The sequence below is a fragment of the Amphiura filiformis genome, chromosome 16, assembly GCF_039555335.1.
Source record: "Amphiura filiformis chromosome 16, Afil_fr2py, whole genome shotgun sequence".
In the NCBI taxonomy this organism is placed as follows: Eukaryota; Metazoa; Echinodermata; class Ophiuroidea; order Amphilepidida; family Amphiuridae; genus Amphiura; species Amphiura filiformis.
This window is the reverse complement of record NC_092643.1, coordinates 54,917,049-54,938,903: the sequence shown is the minus strand read 5'-3', so window position 1 is coordinate 54,938,903 and position 21,855 is coordinate 54,917,049. Positions and strand designations below refer to the sequence as shown.

The following is a 21,855-nucleotide window of genomic DNA, read 5'->3' as shown; positions in this document are numbered from 1 at the left end:
CATTTGCATCGGACTTTTAGGAAAATCCAGAGGAGTGGGTTGCAACTACCCCCACATTTGTTGGACGTGTTACAAAAATGTCTCAGTTGGACGAGATAATATAGATGAGTTGACATGTGTTTACATTTGATACGCACTCTGTTGGATTGAGATTTAAAAAAAATGCCAGGCAAAAACAAACAAACACTATAGCCTTATGGAAGAAGTTGATTTTTTTCATTCACTTTGGTTTCAAAGCAAATAATACTAAATATGTAATCAAACTTGTCTGCAAATGCATCCAGATACCGTGGCCGCTCCAACCGGGAGCTACAGAAAAGGAATATTTTGCCGCCCCTTCATCATCAGCCCGAAAAGGTTTCCTTAAAAGCAATACATTTTATGCATACTTCCAATATTTTAAACCTTTTTCATAATCTTTTTTCAATAATTCTTTTGCCGCCCCTTCTTCTTCCGCCGTCACTTCCTTTTTGCCACCCCTTCTTTAACCACAGGGGGATCGCGCCCCAAAGCCCCCCAAAAAACAATACGCGCATGCATATAATTAATCACCATGCTTTCCTCCAATCAATTCGCTAGAATTACTAAAATATTACTTCACCTTAATGTTTATCGCTAATATACGATTTGGAATCTTGTACCTATACCATGTATACCTATATACAATAACAAAAAGAAAGAGGAAAAGAAAGAGAGAAATAAAAAAATAAAAAAGAAAGAAAGAACACGGAGGATAAAAAGAAAGAAACAAACGAAGGATAGAACAAAGAAAGGAACATCACATTTGCCCTCACCAGCAGGGCACCTGACACAACCACGGTCGTAACGGTTCCCATAGGTACCGGGCTTGCAGGGAAAACACTGGAAGGTTTGATTTGTTTGTAATTCCTGATTTGCAGGGATTGATATGTTGATGTTATCACCAACACCAAACCTGTTCAAACAAAATTGGTCATGAAAAAGAAATATTTAGTTTGTCATTCATATGTTTCAAATTGAGAATAGTTTAAGCCTAAGAAAGACGTGGTATCAGAAGTGCTTTAAAATAATTGATAAAACATATTTACATTCTAACGTGATTCGGAAAGTGTGGTGTCTCAAATAGGTAACCTCTTGAGTAGTATCTGTAATAAAATATAAAATGCCAACAACATCATTCACATCCGTTAGAAGACAATAGGGCTATTCTTTAAACTCTTCACTCGCGCTTCGGCGTATACACCACCACCACCACCACCACCACCGCCGCCGCCGCCGCCACCACCACCTCTACCACCACCACCACCAACCACCTCTACCACCACCACCACCACCACCACCACCACCACCAACCACCACCACCACCACCACCACCACCACCACCACCACCACCACCACCATCACTACCACAACGACAACAACAGTAACAACAACAACAACAACAAACTTACACCTCGCCTCCTTTCGCCAGGCAATCGAATGCATGATCTGTAATATTCTTTATGTCATTGTAGTACAAGTACCTGGAAAACAGCAAATTGTAATAAAAATCAACATTTGAATGAGAAGTAGTGGAGTTTAAGTACATGTGCACGACAACGTTGACAGTTGCTGGGGGTTTGGTACAACCAATTTTTCCAAGAAGGCGCACATGGACTGCTAAAATGTCGGACCCTTTCCGGCAAAAATATAGCTTATTAAGCCAAAGTCGACATAGGGGCATCGGTTGTAATATTTTCCTAGCATATTGAGCTAACTCCTCAGCTACTTGGTTTTTCACAAAATGATAGTAATGGAAAGAAACGGACAAATGTTCGTCGTTTTTCGCAATTTAATTTGTTTTGAAACGATTACCATCATGACGTAAACATGCATCACCTCTTCCACAGGTCAACCTCTTACACAGCTCATGCATGAACGCGCATTGTAGTGTGTGACTGACTTCATTTGCGCAAACGTATGGCTTATCCTATAGTATATTATTACTCGAGAATCCTTGGTACAGTAAAACACTTGTATTCACTCAAATGACTTAAGCTATTCGTAGATCCATCCTTTGCGCTCATGGTAGTGATAAGAGAATACCACTCGGGCGGTATTATCAAAATTTGCTATTGTGAATTATCCTAATAAAAATGAACTTAAAACTTGATAGTTAGGTTAAAATAGGCATTTCCGTTCACAAGTAGCAGAAAATCCAGTGCGTACAATGGCATGTTCGTTGAATTTGGGCTGAAAATCAAATGCTACCCATAGGCCTTCTTTAGTATAATACAAACATCTAAATGTCGAGTTACGAAATTTGACTCAGTACTGGTTACTTACACTTGGTCTACAGTAGAATTGCGTGTTATAAGTGTGTCATAGCCGATGGAAGTAATATTGTTGTTGAAAACAAACCTTTTAATGAAAAACAAAGAATAGTAAAACATGTAACATGATAACAATAACGTTTGATGTAAAATAGTGTTAACACTTAAAACGTGAAAACATTTCGTCGGCTTCATTCCATAGTGGCGAAAGGTGGAGCACCACGTATAAATAACTTCTTGAGGAAGTGTTTGAGTGTTTTTGATGATTTGTTTGTAAAACAGTCTAAGATCCATGACTTAAACACCAGAAATAAAGATCGTCTGACGGTCTGAGGCTTCCATTTATCAAAAAAGCTTTCTGTGAAAAATCTAGTAAATATGCAGCTACTAAGTTATGGAATAATGTTGATAACAGCATTAAAAGTTCATCATCGATTAATCAATTCCGCCATGTATTTAAAAACATCTTATGCAAAGTTACTATTAATTCTTATTGTATCTGGTTTATATGACCACATTGGATATTTATATTTTATATTACTTATTTGTGTTATGCATTTTCTTATTTACTATTGTTTACTGTTATTTTTTATGTATTTAGGTTAATTCATATCATGATATGACAGCTTACTGTTACTTCTTCATTGAAATGACAATCTGCTGCCATGTCAAATGATGAATTAACCAATCAAGGGATCACAGACTTTCAGACCTCTTCTTAGCCTTTCCTGTGATTCCTTCACTCTCACTTGTATTATGATTTTGTATGTATTCTAGTTTCTTTTGTTATTTGATGAGTGAAAAATGAATGAATGAATGAAATTGGGTATGAAGAAATGCCAATATAAAATCCAGTTGTGTAAATCAAACATTCATTATATTTTGTACTGTGGGTAATTTCATTCCATATTGGCGTAAGGTGATACCGGACACTTATTGACCGGAGGCATCTTATCTAAAATAATTCAAGTTTGTTTTGGTCTGATGATAAGTTTCCATAGGCGGAAATATGGACAATAAGGCATAAAACCAGAGAAACAAAGACACGAAGTGACATTACGTGACGCGTATATTAGATTGAAGCCTGAAAAATTATTTCACTATCAGTAAAATGTTTTAATATAATAGAATTTGGGAACAATCTCACAACAAACTTGTTTACTTACAGCCCCGTCAAGCTTGTCTCAGCAAAGGCCCGAGGTTGAATTTCAGTAATTTGGTTCTGAAATAAATACCTGAAAAATGAATAAGCATAGTTGACCAAGAGCTGATGACTTCAAACCTAATCATGAATTTTCTGCCTAAGAAAGAATTAAAGATAGAGCGCCAATCCTATTACATGTAGTTCGATAGAACCTGTCCACTAACAAACGCGCAAACCATGTTAAATTGGCTGAATTTGGTAGAGATATATATAGTATAGTACTTGCTGCGCTGTCGTTGCACTTTTACACAGGAGTCAAGTTTAAAATTGCTCAATACGTGTGCGTTCCTTTAGTCATACGGACTCAGTAAGATATAGTTTGACCTATCTAGGATGTATTCTTATGATGTTATGCGTAAAGAGTTAACATTGTGACGTCATAAGTCTAATTCGGCTCCTCCTCATAAATAACGTACCGCTTGTCTTGAGTCACTGAAATTCCAGTGTAGTAACTGGATTCATTGCCACTATAATATACATAACTTTTGTTACTAGCGTGTTATTATGTTTTGATAAAAATGCAAAAATAGTCACAAATTCATCAAGGGATGTAGTACCACCTTAACGCAGTTTAATATAAATACAGTGTATTTTGCACATGGCATGTAAGTTTTGTTTCTACCATTTAAATGTTTGCGCGTAAGTTAAATTAGGAAATCTTGCTTAAAATTGGGTAAAATACGTATTCGTAGCACATTTTTCTTACTTGCATTGATTAGTAAAATAACAACATAAATAGAAATCAAGATTTTGTGTTTATTAATATTGTTAACAAAACACCTTACAATCTTTCTAGACGGACCAGTCCTTTAAATACGTTCTTCGTAATATGTGTTAGTCGATTATCATACAAGACGAGAAGTGTTAAGTAAGGCGATGATTGCAGGAACCCATCGGGTAAGTCTTCCAGCAAATTTCCCGACAAGTCACTGAAAATAGAGGTATTAAATAATGCCCATTTTTTAAATTAATTAATTCAATTGTTTCATTATTTATATACGGGATAGGGGGAAGCGTCCTCAAATTGAGGGTTTTAATTTACCCTGATTATCATCAGTTGGGTTTGTGTGTGAAACTTTAGCATGTAATGACATAAATCCCAGTGGGGTGGTTGATTGCAAATACCCTCTAACCCAAACAAGCAAAAACGGCCCTCAGATTTATATGCCAATTATTTGCCCGAATGAGTTTTATAAAAGAAACCATAAAGTTTATTCGGTTAAATTTAGTGTAAAGACTTCCGAATTCCGATTAGCCCGGTCATGAGCATATAAGCAAAGAATTTAGCATTTGAACCTGAAAAATATATTTGGGGTTGCTATAACGCCAGGTTCCACTTAATGAGACAACGTAACGGGGAGGGGAGTCTAAATTATACAATGTTTTCCTCTGAATGTATCCTTTGTTGAGGTGGTAAAAGTGAACAATGATCTGTGAAAAGGAAAAATTTCTTAAGCTTTTAAAAGTTAATGGTGATTTAGATTTTAAATAATTCATTGTTTACTTACAGTGATAGCAACTCGGTGTTTTCAAACAGATTTGGCGGTATATGGGTCAACCTGTGGTGTGTAATGGCTCTGTATATTTTAACGTTAAAATTAGACAATACGTTACTATAATATATCCCAATTAGTACTAAAACTAATAACATCCAGGCAAATTAAAAGAAATGGAAATTCGTTTGTTAGATTCGATTACACATAAGGCAATAGAGACAAATTATATAGTTCGATCTTTCGATCAACCATCGATGCTTGGTCGATCCTTATTACTTATGAAATCAATTAATTGATTATTGTTAATTGTGATAACATATAAATCTTTGCCTATATTGATATTGACCAATATAAATTAATTCTGATTGAGGGAAGAAGTGCAGCAAGAACACACATTTATGGTCATATTTTATTGTCATTCCAGGCAAAAGAGCAGACTTTTTTCATTCACATACTTTTTTTATTCCACAAAAATAGCACGGTTCTAAAGAAACTGCAATTTGAAGTGAAGCATCTTGCGCGATCAAACGTTTTATTTATGAATTTTATTGTTTTTCAAGCAGTGATATTTATTATGTATTTTATCGTTTTTCAAGTGGCGATATATAACATTGACAATCAAAAATCTATACATCAAAAAGGCAAATAAGCTTTTTATCATGTTATCTTCACATCAAATCGTAATAAATCAAGTGCCTTCTTCTTTTACATGTTTATGTAATAAATTGCCATCTAATTTGCATAAAAAATAAAAAGGTGTTTGTAGATGTTCCTACGATTTTTGTAATTTTTGCGCCTTCAAAATAGTAACGGGAGGCCATTTTATGACGGATTTGAATTAAATTTTCACAGAATGTGTGTTTTGTTATTTTGTAAAAAAAAGTGAAGAAGTAATTTTTTTAATGCGAGGTAAAAAAAAAATCGCATTTTTTGGCGTTATCGGGTTTTGGATTTTTTTTCTTCAAAAAATGAAGCATTATATGAAAAATCTATTTCCACACTGTTTGTTTGCTGCTTTTTAACTTTCATTTAAAAAAATACATCTCTAGCATGTACTCTTGCGTTCCGTTACTATTTTGAAAGTGACAAGATCCAAGATGGCCGCCAATTAAATATGCAAATGAGATTGTTTTTTGCATTTTGTTTTATTTTTGCATGTTTAGTTAAAAAAAGATTTTTGGTGGACTTCTTCCCTTAAGTTGATAGTTCATTTACAACAAGTATCGTTATCTGTTGCCTAATCCAAAGAGACTACTTACAGCTGCATTATCAGTCGTACTCCAGCAAATGCATCTGAAGAAATACCAGAAAGCTTCGATGTTTGAGGTGACAGGCGACTATAGGTAAGAAAAATACTATTTTTGTGTAAACAGAATTAAAAGTATTGAAAATATTTATTATATTCGCAATTTATCGGTCTATTAATTTATTCGTTATTTATTCAGAAAATTCCACAAATTCTCCCTGGAACCCCAGTTAAAATATCAATCATCAATGAACATTATTAACGTACTGGTCAGAAAAGGTCATGTCCATGCCATGAAGTTCAATTCATTGTCATTGCACTTGGTATGTGGAATCCTCATAAAATAAGGCATTGTTCATGTTGAGGGTAATAACGCATATTAAAAATTATGAATATGCATTTTATCCCGTTTAATATTCATACCATAATTATTCCAGCTCTGCCCTCTATGTAGACTACTCCGTAGTCCACTTGCCCATTGTCATGATTGTGCATGCTCTGGATATTGCATTTAAGCTTAAAACTCAGATTTAATTAATTTGTGCACAATTGATAGATTTTCACAACTGATCATCTTTTCAGTCACCGTACTCCCTCTGTATGTTAGCTTCCCAAGTGGACTACTGACTTTGGATTGCTGTTAACATTTTTAACATGGGACTCTATGGAGAGTTAGGCCAATTTCTGGCCTAACTAAAATTGGTCATGATGTAATGCATCTTTAAATGAATCTGGCTTGTGATTGGTCGCCCAGATCTCGTTATTGTTTAAGTTCTGCTTAAAAGTGAAAGTCCATAGTCCATTTTTAACTCGTAATAAACTGGCAGATTCTAAAATTAGAATTGTTCAGTATTGAAATGCCATATAGTTATGCCATTATGATATGTTGCATTCAGTAATATATAAGCCTACGTATATTTCACTTTTACTGTCACAAATATAATTATATAAACTTTTTCATAACCATTTTATACTAGTATTTTGATGTAATAAATATCAGTATAATTTCGAGTTCAACTGAATGCGTTCATCATGATTAATAAGGTATTTTTTTTTTTTTTTTATGGACTATGGCATAGTCTACCCTCTATGCTGACCCACTATACTAATCTTATGCAAAAGTAAAAACAATAGCTTAACCCTCACTCTACTGGGCAAACATTAAAGGCCCATTCAGTGACTTGCTCATCCGGACGATCGAAAAAATCATCAAAATTCAGATGCTGGTACCATTGCCAAAAATGCAGATACCACCCAGTAGCGTAGCGTGGGTCATCCGACTATGATGGGGGACGGGGGCGCACCGGGTCTGATGGGAGGTAGGCACAAGTCGTTTTTTGGCAATTTCCTATGGGATTTTCTCAATTTTGCAATCGGTGGGGGGGGCACGTGCCCCTTGCCCATATGACGCTACGCCACTGATATCACCTTTATGCATTCACATGACAACTAAAGCTGAATTTATACTCGATCGCTTTTGCAGAAAAGCGATTTTCACGCATGCTCAATGTTTACTTACATTTCCAGAGCGTCAAGCCGATCAATCGATTCAAATCACCGAGGCAGAAACGACATCGCTTTTGCAAGTTGAAGAAATCTCAACTTCCCTGCGATATCGCTTGACACGTGAATGCGTCAACCAATCATATACAACCATCTGAATCTATTATTTTACTAATTTATCTTTCTCGATTGTTAAATTTTGGTGATGAATTAATTCAAAACAATAATTATTGACAGCAACTGATGTTTTAAAAATATATTTTGTGGCATTTAGAATATTTTAATTGTCGTCTGCAATCGCTATCGCCGTGATAAGTATAAATGCAAAAGCGACGGGCGATGCATCGCAAAATTCGGCGATTGCCCATCGCTTTCCAAAAGCGTTTAATCGCAATCGCTCGGCGATCGAGTATAAATTCAGCTTAACTCTTGTTTTTGAGACCGATTTAAACTTTAAAAAATAACAGCCCCATTCAATTACCAGACCGAAACGGAAAATCACTAAATATAGTAATTCGTCACGTAAATCATCTGATTTTAGCCATGAGTCAACGATTTGGAAATTTTGTCACTCTTGCTCGGTGGGACCGGTTTGCACCTATTTGTTTGTTTGTTGTTGTTGGTTTTGTCGACGCGTGATTCTTACTTACCATGTCTTAAATTGAGTTTTGCCATTTGAAGGTGTAAATAATCCACCAGGAAAGAAACGAAGCCTTCCAGTGTCAAACTGTCTGAAAGTTTCAAGGATCGATATTATAAAGTATTAAAGTTGTTACTTAGGTAAATACCGTAAAACCTCGTCTACAAGCATATAGAGTGTAATTAATCCAGGTGCCATCATCAACAAAGTTATAACATTACGGAGTTTGGGCAAATAAATTACTAATACAAGCATATCACAAACTAGTTATATTGTAAGACCAATTTAGTGTATTGGCATTTTACGGTTGTTTCGTATTAATCTAGCTTTCATCAAAAAAACAAAACAAATACACGCTTGTATATATATAGACCATGTTTATATTAGTTACAATGAAAGTGCAATGTATCGAGTGTGCAACATATGGACCACTGAATCAAGTGAATCATGCTGCCATTTTTTCTAATGGTTGGGAAGGGGCGGTCAAATCCAAGATAGTGCTAAGTGAAATAAAAAAAATCGACATGGTGAGGTATTGCACAGCTTGATCGGACCATTTTGATTTAAACAAATTTAACTAGGAAAACTTCCAAAAAAGTGGCGGCATGGTTTCTTTGATTCATTGGTTCGTAAGATCGGATTTCAGTTCAAAAACCGAAATGAACATGCAAGTCCTACGAGAGGCGTTTTTGGGACATAAGGCCCTGGACAACAAAGATCAAGTGAGTGCTTAACGTTCGCGCAAACAAATTCCACAGATAGTTGAATACGCTGCAGTAGTTAGTGATATTCCAGAGACCGTCAAAATCGATTTTAAATAATGACACGTGTCCTCAGGATTTATATAAGCCAGATCCAGTTTCTATGATAACCATTTAAATTTCCTCTTTAAGATATTTAAATTAAGATCGATACGATTTAGTTCACACTGCAATACTTACAAAACATCTGACAGTGAGAAGTTTAACGCTCCCTGCTCAGCATACTCTAGTTCTTCGAAAGATAGGTACCTAGCAAGTTAAGAAGTTATAAATTTTTAAATGTATATTTGCATGATATAAATGTGTTTGGTGGTGTGCGTATGCATATAGGCCCTAGCTAATACCGTACCAAGGGGTGACACTAAATTCACGGTTGTTCTATTAGCAACGCAAAACCTATGAAAAATTCCGCTGGTTTACTAGCTAGAAAGTGAGGCCAGGTATCGATCCGTTATGAATAATTCATGTTCGACCCATTGGATCATGTTAATTGATATTGGCAAATAACAACGTTGTTAATTTTGCGAACTTTGCCTGTTCAATGAAAGTATAGCGCGTCCCAATACATCTGGGCACAAACCAGGCGAAAACGATCCAGTTTAATGAAATGGCGGACGGGTATTCCCATCAGGCATCAGTGGTATGTTTTTTCAAAGAAAGTCTACTAATTTGATATGAAATGACATTTTGCAATAGCAAAATCAAAATTAGGACTTGCTGTCAATAATATGAAGGAAATATGTGACAGAGGCAAGGTGTGAAATACAAGTAGTATTTCAGTTACAAAAACCTTTGATACCTGACCTGACCTTCCATCATGGCACCTTATTCGTCTTATGTATTTCTATTATGCTCTCAAGTAAAATAAAATACCAATCTGCACTAAGAATGTTACTTGGCTCCCAGCATGAATTATTGATTTTATACGGAGGTAAAGAAATGAACAGTTTAAGATTTCAGGCTTGTTTACTAGTTAATTGCCATTTGTACTCTTTATTATTTATCTTTGTTAATTAACATATATTTTAAATGCTGATAAATCGTGGTTGGCTGCCCATGATATCTGTTAAATTCAATGTTTTATGAATATAATTCTACCACGCAGAGGGGGCCACTCAGCAGAATTTCACACCACCTGACTTAGCTAGATTTCGAAGCTCTGCTCTTCAAATTCATGTAAATTTCAAAGTTTATACACTTAATATATTTAATATGATACTAATTTTTTGTTATAACCAACTGGTACACGAAATATACTAGCTTATTGCCTATACAGAAAGGTGATTATTAGCCTTCACTCAGCAATTTGACATGCCCGGCATATGCAGCCATTCTCCGTCTGGATAACATGACTGTCGCCCTCAATACGTCTGGGCACAAATTTAAATAACAATACGATATTTACATATCAATGTGGCCTCATGCTAATTAAAGCTGCCGCTTCCAGGAGTCCTTCCACGACCGCACTCCATGGACTTGCGCGTAACAACAGATATATAAAATGAGGACGTTGTGCATGCCAGACCAGACACGGGGCCTCGAAACAGATAGAGGTAGGTTGGCCCATCATTGGCCTAATGTTGGTACAGCCTGGCAGGGAAATTATATTGGTTGGATGAATGTTGGTCCAATGTTGGTTCAATGTTGGCCGGGACAAAACAGAGGTGGTCAACATTGCCTTAATACATCGACGTACATTGGCCCAACATTGCATGGTTGTTTTTTTATGGCTGTAAATGATGCTAGTAATGTACATAAAACTTTTAAAATAATCTTTTGATAAATCTTTTGAAAAATGGTTGACGGGCTTTGTATAACGGAATAAACAGTATATTCATGTCAATTACGTCATACTACTACTACATCTACTACTACTACTACTACTACTACTACTACTACTACTACTACTACTACTACTACTACTACTACTACTACTTCTACTACGACTACGACTACGACTACGACTACGACTACTACTACTACTACTACTACTACTACTACTACTACTACTACTACTACTACTACTACTACTACTACTACTTCTACTACTAAAAAAATCCATTAATCGATTACTTACAATTCATCCAGGAAATCGTTATGTAATTCACGAAACAGATTTGCCTTAAGTGTAGGCAGCCCTTTGACGCGTCTCATTCGACTGTTTTCAGAATGTAATATGAGAGAAAAATAATGACATGTGAGTGTTGGGAAAAGGTCAAAGGCCATTGGACCTCGACTATTGTCAGAAATAGGTAACGGAATTTAGTATTATCTCATCCTAACTGCATAGTGTACAGTCAGTGAGCCCGTCAATTGATGATAATACTTGTACAAAAATAGTGGTTACTCCAAACAGTTGTGGAACATTTAATAACAGACGTGGGTACCACTTCCTAAAGGCCCGGTCACACTATGACGGATGATAAGCAACGAAAGGTGACGAACGTGAAAATCACAAAATGTTGACGGCAAAGCGACGGCAAAAATAGGAAAAACAAGATTCCGTGACGAGTGGGAACGACCTTTAGCGACGGCAAGGGACGAAAGGCTGCGACAGGAAACGGAGACTAGCGACCAAATCCGGACGTTGTCTGGGCGATGAGTGACGAAGTCTCGACGGAGCCCGACAACAAGCAACGAGGTCAGACGGCTGGCAGCGGATTTGCTTGTGGCAAGGAACGGCAGCTGACGGTGGATTGCGGTGATGATGACGTGACTCAGCAGCCGACATCAAAGCCTGTGTGTGTGCGGGTCGTATAGTCCCCTATAGCGTTCCCACTCTTCATAACGTTCTGATCATCCACTCAAAAATATCAATATCCATCAAAAATATTAACATCAATATCAACAATAATCAAAAATAGTAAAATCAATATCAATAATAATCCAAACTATTAATATCTATATCAATAATAATCAGGATTATTAACATCAATATCAATAATAATCAAAATATTACACATATCAATAATAAACAAAAATAGTAAAATCAATATCAATAATAATCCAAACTATTAATATCTATTTCAATAATAATCAAAAATATCAACATCAATATCAATAGTAATCAAAAATATTACACATAATCAATAATAATAATAAAAAATTATATAAATATCAATAATAATCAAAAATAGTAAAAGCAATATCAATAATAATCTAAACTATTAATATCTATATCAATAATAATCAAAATATTAATATCGATATCAATAATAATCAAAATATTACACATATCAATAATATTCAAAAATATTACACATATCAATAATAATCAAAACTATTAATATCTTTATCAATAATAATAAAAAATATTACCATCAATATCAATAATAATAAAAAATTTTACACATATCAAAAAACCAATATAAATATCAATAATAATAATCAAAAATAGTAAAATCAACATAAATAATAATCTAAACTTTTAATATCTATATCAATAATAATCAAAAATATTAACATCAATATCAATTAGGCTTATTATAATCAAAGATATTAATATCAATATCAATAATAATCAAAAATATTACACATATCAAAAATAATAAAAAAAAAAAAAAATTAATATAAATATCAATAGGAATCAAAATATGAAAATCAATATTAATAATAATCCAAACTTTTATATCAATATCAATATATCAATAATGATCAAAAATATTATCATCAATATCAATAACAATATCAATAATAATCAGAAATATTAATATTTTTGATTATTATTGATATTATTTTCTTTTTTTATGAACTTTAAAATTACATCGTGCCGGGTAGTCTATTGAAATCGAAGTGACGTTTACCAACGACTACCAACGAAATTGTGACGATCTCAAAACGACTAGACACGGCTTCGCACGGTATGGAAACGTCAAAGAAATGAGGGTTGCGGTCTCCAACGAAATCTGAACGGAATCACAACTGATTCTTTTGCCGTCACAAAATTTTCAACATGTTGAAAATTTGCCGACGAACGGATTCGTCAGCGACAACTAACGGCAGCACACGGTGAGTGACGGTAAATTCAAAATTGCAATTCGCAGCTTAACGTCGCTTGCCGTTCACCCCTATTCGTCATAGTGTGACCGGGCCTTAATACAGCATGTCAGTACGACGGCAACTTAGCTCACTTCCGGTAATGTCTTGCAAAATATTAATGTCAATATAAAAATAGGGGTAGGTTAAACAGCCTTTTAAAAAGGGTGATGTTTCAAATTTCTTAGGGAACCAGCTTATTTGATGCAGTATGATCTCCTGAGCCTTTTGACACCGATTTTTTTTCATCCAAATCGGCCAAAAAATGAGAAGGTGCCGGCCAAAACAAGTATTTGGACAGGGGGTCTGTTGGGGGTCAATAATCATTATTTTATGCCTAATTCTGTTAAAGTTGGTGTTGGTTTGCAGGTAATTGATGTCTAGAATTCCATTTTTGAAAGTTGCATAAAAATTGGAGTTGTCGTTTTCTTAAAATAGCCGTTTTACGTCCAAATAAGGATGTGAGGGCGCATTGCATAAAACATGCACACTTTCTTTTCACATGAAATTTTAATGATGTCAGTATGAAGATAATCACATGTCGCACAAAATTTTCAATTTATGGTCGGCTTTTCCTCCCAGCTACATACACTGTAAGTACAGGTTTATAAAGTTTACTTCGAGGATTGTTATCAAAATATTAATTTTAAAAAAATTGCCATAAAATTTGTATTATTTGCGAAATTTCAAAAATTTAAATTATTTGATATCAGAAGGACATTCCTCGTATTCAGAATTCGATATGTCTTATGTGCACTCAAGTCCTACAAAAATTCTGTGCAAATGTTGTCATCCGATTCCTTAAAACCAAACAAACATAATAAGGGTTTCCCAGAGAGATACTTACAGTGTGCTCAACTTGTTTAATCCTAGGAATGATTCCGGACTAACCTCAGTGATATAATTATCTGAAATAAACCTATTAATACAAATACAAATAATACAAATAATATTAAAGATAATATAACAAAATTATCAGTAGTCGAATCAATTAATTTTTATTGAATGAAGGAACAGCGAAGAACAGGCATACGAGGGGGCAAATTACAAATTTAGTGAATACCGAAACAAAACAAGAGCTTGCCAAGTATCCGATCGACACTAATAATATAATAAGGCTTCCACTGTTGCAAACAAAATCTCAATAACCAAGGTGAAATTATTATGGATCTCCCTAACAGCTTGGACAAGCTGCCATATTTTATCCCAAACCAAGATAATATTTTCGGTTTGGCGCCATACATTGATATAAATTTGGATGGTTTGAACACAAATTTATTGGTCGGGCTATGAGTTTTAAAATATTGGACGAGTTAAAATTCATAGCGAGAACAATAAATTCATGATTTTTTGGTAAAAAATGTGATTTTGAATAGGCCTTTAAGGGCCGGTATCTCGAATTATGGCTAGGGGTCAGGTTTCCTAAGACATTAGGTTCAAGCCTAATTAGTTCTAAATACCAGCGTTTACAATTTCGCATCATACATCACTGGAAAGATAGGAAGGCCGACTACTAGGAAAAGTGTGATTTTTGGGTAAAAAATGTGATTTTTGGGGGGACAGAAATCTGATTTTGGTCAAAAATATGATTTTTGGTCAGAAATGTGATTTTTGGTCAAAATTGCAATTTTGGTCAAAGATATGACTTTTGGTTTGAGTTTTAGTCAATAATTAATAATATTGGACTCTTCAACTCTGTACAGAGTATACGAAGGAAGATTCTGAAAACATAATAATGAACAAAATAAGCTCCTTTTAATACTATGAAGTTCTAACTCAGTTTTGAGACTTTGTGTCAAGATTAGGTATCTCGGTTTGGTGCTTTGTTAAAGAGAAAGGTGTCGAACCGAGATAATGATATTGGTAAGTTTGTATTTTGGCACAAAAAATGGCGCTTAACGAAAATAATTATTATGGAATGGGGCTGCCCTACACAATACATCTTTTTTTCCTTCTTTCCATTCTTTTTTGTTCGGCCAAATCTTAAGTAATGTCATATCAGAACAGTATTGAGAATTAAAGTTTTACCAGAAACGTTCACATACAGGATACTTAATGCGCTATTAAGGTTATTAATTATTTTAAACTGTTGTGATTTGGTAGTTCACAGCATCTTACGAATGGTAGTGAGCTTTGGCAAAAACTGCATTGCTCAATTCATAGCGAGTGTGTAGAAGAATTAAAATATCACAGATATACTTTTATAGGTGCTGCGGTTCTTGAGTTACGTTGTAAAGAGGGCTGAAACAACAACACTTTTGTAAAACGTACATAACTCATTAACAACAATAAATTAAGCAAGTTTGCAAAGTATACGATTTGTAGAATAAACTTTTGCAAAACATCAAGGTGTTATTTTTCAATAATATATTGATCTAGATAATGAAAATCGATTTTTAGGTTGCTTCGACCAACAATACCTCGTCTACCCTTAATGTTTCGCATCAAGTTTTAACTCTTTGTTAAGGGTGATAAAGCATTGAGATTAATGCTGTATTACATGCCGAGTAAATTGTAACATTGATTTAATAGGAAGGCTGAAAGTGTAACAAATCATGTGATTACTTACAAACGTTTTAATTTATGACAAGCGGCAAATGTTCCAGGTGGTATTGATCTGATGCGGTTTTCTTGTAGGTATCTGAAAGTAGATTTTATTATGTAGTTCTATAGTAATGCTAACTTTGCGTCTATTTATAGTTATTTAATATTGTATAAAGTTGTTTTAAAAGTTGTGTAAAACAAAAGTAAATGCCCATATCTAATTTCAACAACTAAAATCTTGTTTTCATATACTAGAAACGTTTACGTTTATGTTTTTGTAGTTATTTATAAATGCAATAGTCCAATACCAATAATCACATACATGTAGCTTGGCGATCACACCGTTGGTCCGGGTTTGAAACCTGGAGCACTTTTTTCATTTAACTCAGATGCTGTTCCATTTATAATAAGCACCCTTGAATAAACCATAAACCGTAAAGGCACAAAAATATCTACTTACATAATTTTTATATTAACAGATTCGTTGAACATACCAAAAATGTCTGTTAAGTAATTGAATTGGCCGTACCTATGCAACAAAAAAGAAGAATCAAATTCATACTGTTTAAAGGGGTCATCCAATATGGACATAAGGGCAAAAATTGACAAAATGTTCCGGTCGGTGGTTTTACTTTCTTTGGTATTAAATTATTTTAAATGGGTCACTCGAAAGACTCCGCAAGGTTTTGTCATTGGTGTCGCTGTACATAGGAAAGAAGAATCACGCATCACACACTAGCACAATGAAACATAACATACATAAGCAGATAAATCATAAATCAGAGAAAAACTGCGGACATATAATAACTGCCTGTGCGGGGACTTGAACTCAAAACATCTTGCACACGGGGCGAACACGATCTGACTACTGAGAGACAGACTGCCCCTAAAAAAGAGGACTAAATTCCGGTACTTCAGAATATGAGTAATAAGGTACAATCAACACATAACACACAAGTGTACGAAATCAATTAATAATGCTTACCCGCCAGCCTAATATAATCATGCAAACAAGGGAAGAGGCTTATCATTCACTGGAACATAGAAGCATTCAAACACATAACAGACATAACTAGACTGCTCATATCCAGAAGTACCAGACTTGAGTCCTGTTTATCAGGCAGGTTTTGTCTTTATTTTTGTCAATTACATTGCTAAGGACTTGGAAATTTTTGGAGTCACAACCGATACATGGCCAATATTTGCTCCTGCGATGTCACACAGATGAATCCAAAGAAATCTTCTATGAAACCCTTAGAGTTTATGCAAGGAAGATCCCATAAGCTGATAGTTTGGGAATCTCAATGCCAGAGTAAGTAATGATATGGCTACTTGACCATGTATCCTTGGGAATCGTGGGAAAGGTGCTTGTAACTCCGAATTAAACGGGGAATTACGTCTATCATTTAGTGGTGAGAATCAGATGCCTGACAAATGGTATTACTCATGGCAACATCCTCGCTCAAAACGTTTCCATCTGCTTGACTATGTTCTTACAAAAGCAGAAAGATATCTATGATATCACTTCCACCTGAGTTTATGCGAGGCGCAGATTGCTCTATAGATTATTTCTTGTATGGATAATATATAAATAAACTGCATATCAAGCCCATGAGGTAAATGTAAAAGTCAAGAAGAAAATTCCAGGAACACTTGTTTTAAAACTGGATGCTCTGAGATTACCAAATAAAACTTCTATCAACGAACAATGACAGTCTCTTAGTATTAAAGCAATAATGTGTGATTTGCATAAAGAATAGTTTATTATTTAAATGTTTGTTTTCACTGATCACATTATCCCCTTTTAATTTCGAGCCAAACAAATGAGGTATAACGAAGAAAATTGCGATTCATTCCAACGCCTACAATGCGTGTACTACGCTCGCCGATCGTATTACATGTAACTACACGGAGCATCGCACTCGACGTGTGTACATACAAGCTGACATCCACTGTACATGTTAGCAAGTACTCGATCGTTGAACTCTGAATTAAACCGGGTTGACCCGGTTTTAATACAAAAATTAAATTTTACTGTTATTAAAGCACTTCAGGCTTAGTCTTTTACGTGGTATTTTAGTATACCACTGGGCATTATAATTATGCAAAAAGTCGCTGTGAAGCAAATCACACATTATGGCTTTAATGCAACCCATGCGGTTATGGGAGAACAGCTAAAACCTCCACCACTTCGCAATGCGCACTGCCCCAGAACTAGAGCTAACTAGTTCTAGTCCCACGAGGGGGTGCGCGCGAAGCGCGCATAAGCGGGCAACAACTGGTGGAATGTGTAATGTCAGAGAAGGCCTGTCTTGGTCGCCTATATGCACTGAACAAGTGCTACTCTGCCCCATGAATATAAGGATGCAATGATTGACACCATATTTAAGAAGGATGACCAAACTCAGTGGGATATAGAGGGATAGCCTTACTCTTAACTTCTAGTAAAGTTCTTGCAAATGTCCTCCTAGCCAGATTATAACACGTTGTCAGTAAGATACTGCCTGAAAGTCAATGTGGATTCAGAGCCAGTCGATCCACAATAAATGATACAATCTTTACCCTGCGCCAGCTTCAGGATAAATCAATAGAGCAGCAGATACCACTTACCATGGTATTCATCGACTTCACCAAACATTTGACACTATCGATAGAGAACTACTTTGGAAACAACTGGAACATTATGGTTTTCTAGACATCTTCGTCCAGATCATTCGTAAACATTCGGTTTCACTTCCTGAAGAGAAGTGAAAGCAACCTCGCCTTCTGCCTATAGTCTTATTTATATCTCAATTGGCTCCTTCTGGTTCCTCCTTTAGTTCCAGAAATCGGTCGTCTTCTGCTAGTGATCAAATGTTATACATGACCACTCTTAGATCCCAATGATGGCCTTTATGAAACCACCCTGTGAGCCGTCTCTCACCACGCGATATTCAAATTTCCCGGGCACCGAAATTGCCTGCGGCAATGATGCCCCAGTAACACAATGAAGGCTAACGACAATTGAGCACAAATAACCATGACGTCAGACTATTTTGGCGCGGGAATTTTGAATATCGCGTGTTTAGAGTAGGCTGTTTTTATTCGTTTTTTTTGTTCAGTATGGAGTTGTTTTAATAAAAGCATGTGATTTGTGCTTGATAATTGTTTAAGGCATAATGTTGTGATTGCCGGGGTGTTCCTTTAAGCTGACAAGTACATTCACGTGAATCTAAATTAACAAAAAAACAAAATAAAAACTAAATCAAACACTTGAACGGGTGCAGTGTAGCCTACTTACAAGTAAATAAGTGATGCTGGTAGCTCAAACTTATGTCCAATGAAATTGTAAGAAAAGTCCCTGAAAATAACAACAAAATAGTGCAACAGTAAGTATGAATTATGAGAGTCACAGTTACATCAGTATGTAACTTACACGCGTTTTATTTTGATTTTACCGCTAAAGCAGAAGGGTACCCAAATAACAATGCTAATCTGAAGGGCTCCCCATAAATACACCGGAACGTATACACCATACTCTTTACGAGAATGATTGTGATATACATGTGGAGGTATGACTCTGGCTCTATACACGGGACTGACGTACTCCGAGGGACGGAGTACTAATTTGCGGCCCTGATTTGGTAAAATGATCTAACTTAAAAATCGCTGTTTCGAGACCTTTTAAGTTTGAACATTTGACGTTTTTTTAAATGAATAATTGTGACGCGATCAAGCAAAATCAGTCGGAACTCGGAAATATTGATTTTGAGATATAGCCCAAGAAAGGAAATATTTCCTTTTGTTTCCTGTTGTTTTCGAAACTCTTTAATTGCTCATATCTTTGGAACTGGTTGTTCGATTTCAATAGGGTTTTCTGCAAAATCCAGCTTTGTTAATGCTTTTTACTATCCTATTAGAAACCGAAAATGTAATATTTCCGAGTTCCGACTGATTTTGCTTGATCGCATCACAATTAAACACATCTAATATCTTAGAAAATGTTAAAATCTTAATTATAAAAATTATAAAAGTTATAAAGTCGCTATTCCCATAATTCAACTTTCCCTATATACATTCAACTTTCCCTATATACATTCAACTTTCCCTATATACATTGCACAATTTTCCAGTTCAGTGGTTTAGAAAAAGTAGTCAAATAGCTATTCACACTTAGGGAGTGTTCATTAATACTTTGGTGGGGGGGCTGGTCTTCCTCAAATTTTTCGCTCGAAAACTTTTTTGACCCCGCTCGATGGACCGCTAAACTTTTTTGACCCCCTCTTTTGTCAGACAAAACTTTTTTGACCCCCACATCGTATAACAAACATACTTAATAGTGTTGTTTCCAGTGGTGTGGTATCTGGGTCACATGTCATTGAGGGAGGCAAATGTCTGAAATATTCCCGGTGGCAAAATGAAATTTTCATTTTATACTTAATTTAGATTTGTCCCAAATCAGGGCGTTTATCTGATTTTACAGGGATAAATGAAATAGAGGATTTATTTGGAGGTTCATAGGCACATCAGCATAATTTGGATCCGTGGCTATTATGATAGTACAAATGCGCACGAACCGCGCAAACATTTGGCCATATTGAAGCTTGAATGGTCAAATACCGTATTGTTCAAATTGGAACTAATTTATGCAAAAAGCTAAAATGGTCAAATATGAGATTAATTTGGTCACGCAAATGTACACGAATAACACAGGTATCAGTTTTGGCCCAAAGACTGTGGTACATGGGCATGTGCCCACTCTGCCCTATGGTAAATCTACCCATGGGCCTATGTGTACAAAATAATTTTGCAATGAGAAATAGTAAACCGAAGTGTGCATTTTACTTGCAAAGAAATCCAATATTTCACCACGACATTTGCAGGACTTAAACCCCATTTAAAAGCTATTAAACCAATATAACAGTCATTGAAAACAGCTCAACTACGTTACATCAGATCTTCTCTGGTTAAATCCGCACTACACATGTTTCTGTTTTACCTGTGCAATGAGCAATGAGCTGGTATTATATTTTCAGTTGGGCGAACAATTATAAAACAATCGCAATGTAACAGTACTGTGTGGGCATTTGTTCACGAAATGAGACAATAGTGTGCATATTGTTAACCAGAATTCTTGAAAATGAGAAACATAATGGCCGTGGCCCGTAACACGGTTTGGAAATAATTTCTTCATAATTGGTGTTATCTGTCGTTTACATATCCTTCCTAAAACACAAAAGTGTGAATATTTCCAAACACCTAAATTAGCTAAAAAATTAGGACATGTTTACAAAACTATATTTTCTAGAATATCAGAAGAGTACTTTAAATATTGGCAGGTTATTTTTCACACAGTGACGTTAATAAGACAATGTCCTATTACCTATAACATACACTAAAACACCAAAGTACGAATATTTCCAAACATCTAAATTAGCTAAAAATTTAGGACATGTTTCAAAACTATATTTTCTAGAATTTCAAAACTATATTTTCTAGAATTTCAGAAGAGTACTTTAAAGTTATTTTTTCACACAGCGACGTTAACTAGGCAATTGCCTATACTTCTAACATACACTATTTGTAGAAGTTACGCGTAAATGGTGAGAGCACTGTGTATTGTGTATAGGAAAACGGACAGTAACTGCAGTATGGGGAGGATATGGGTAAATAAAGAAGAGTAATTACTTACAGTTGCACAATATTTAGAGGGAAGCCTGTCGGTAGCTTCTGTAGATGTGGTTGTCGATCAGAGCAATTGACGTACACACTAGGAGGCTTAGTACAGTTGCATACATCACACATCGTTTCATTGTTGCTTTCAGCATGAGTGTCTGACGATAGTTTCTGTTGCCCTACGACCATGAAAATCAAGAGTGTTGCCAAAAAACATGGCACAGTAATTTTGACATTCACGCGCGGAAACATTTTATTTGCATGAACATTATCATCACGCAATTCTACAATGTAAGCTAATGTATTGCAGCACAGACTGTGATTGATTATTATTCATGTGAATTCGCAAACAGGACGTCATTGTGTTTTTGGCTTTGAATCTAACCTAGTTTATATGTAGTCACGACCACCTGACCTTGGAACATTATTGTCAATGATGAATAGGATATGATGCTATATGACCCCGGTGACTATTAACGT

The 21,855-nt window shown here is 35.3% G+C and overlaps 2 protein-coding genes across 2 annotated transcripts in view; both read right to left on the bottom strand.

The window, feature by feature from the left end:
- LOC140136216 (uncharacterized) overlaps nt 1-21,855 on the bottom strand; it is a 49,422-nt gene that overhangs the window by 2,338 nt on the left and 25,229 nt on the right. The window lies entirely within an intron of this gene.
- LOC140136430 (podocan-like) lies at nt 616-21,730 on the bottom strand. The gene is made up of 17 exons (XM_072158154.1): nt 21,392-21,730; nt 19,001-19,060; nt 16,181-16,249; nt 15,746-15,817; nt 14,024-14,095; nt 11,219-11,299; nt 9,322-9,390; nt 8,391-8,471; nt 6,251-6,328; nt 5,004-5,072; nt 4,281-4,424; nt 3,458-3,526; nt 2,305-2,379; nt 1,431-1,502; nt 1,068-1,124; nt 795-934; nt 616-656 (listed from the first exon to the last, which is right to left on the bottom strand). The coding sequence occupies exons 1-17, from the start codon at nt 21,625-21,627 to the stop codon at nt 616-618; spliced, it is 1,485 nt and encodes a 494-aa protein (XP_072014255.1). The 5' UTR covers nt 21,628-21,730.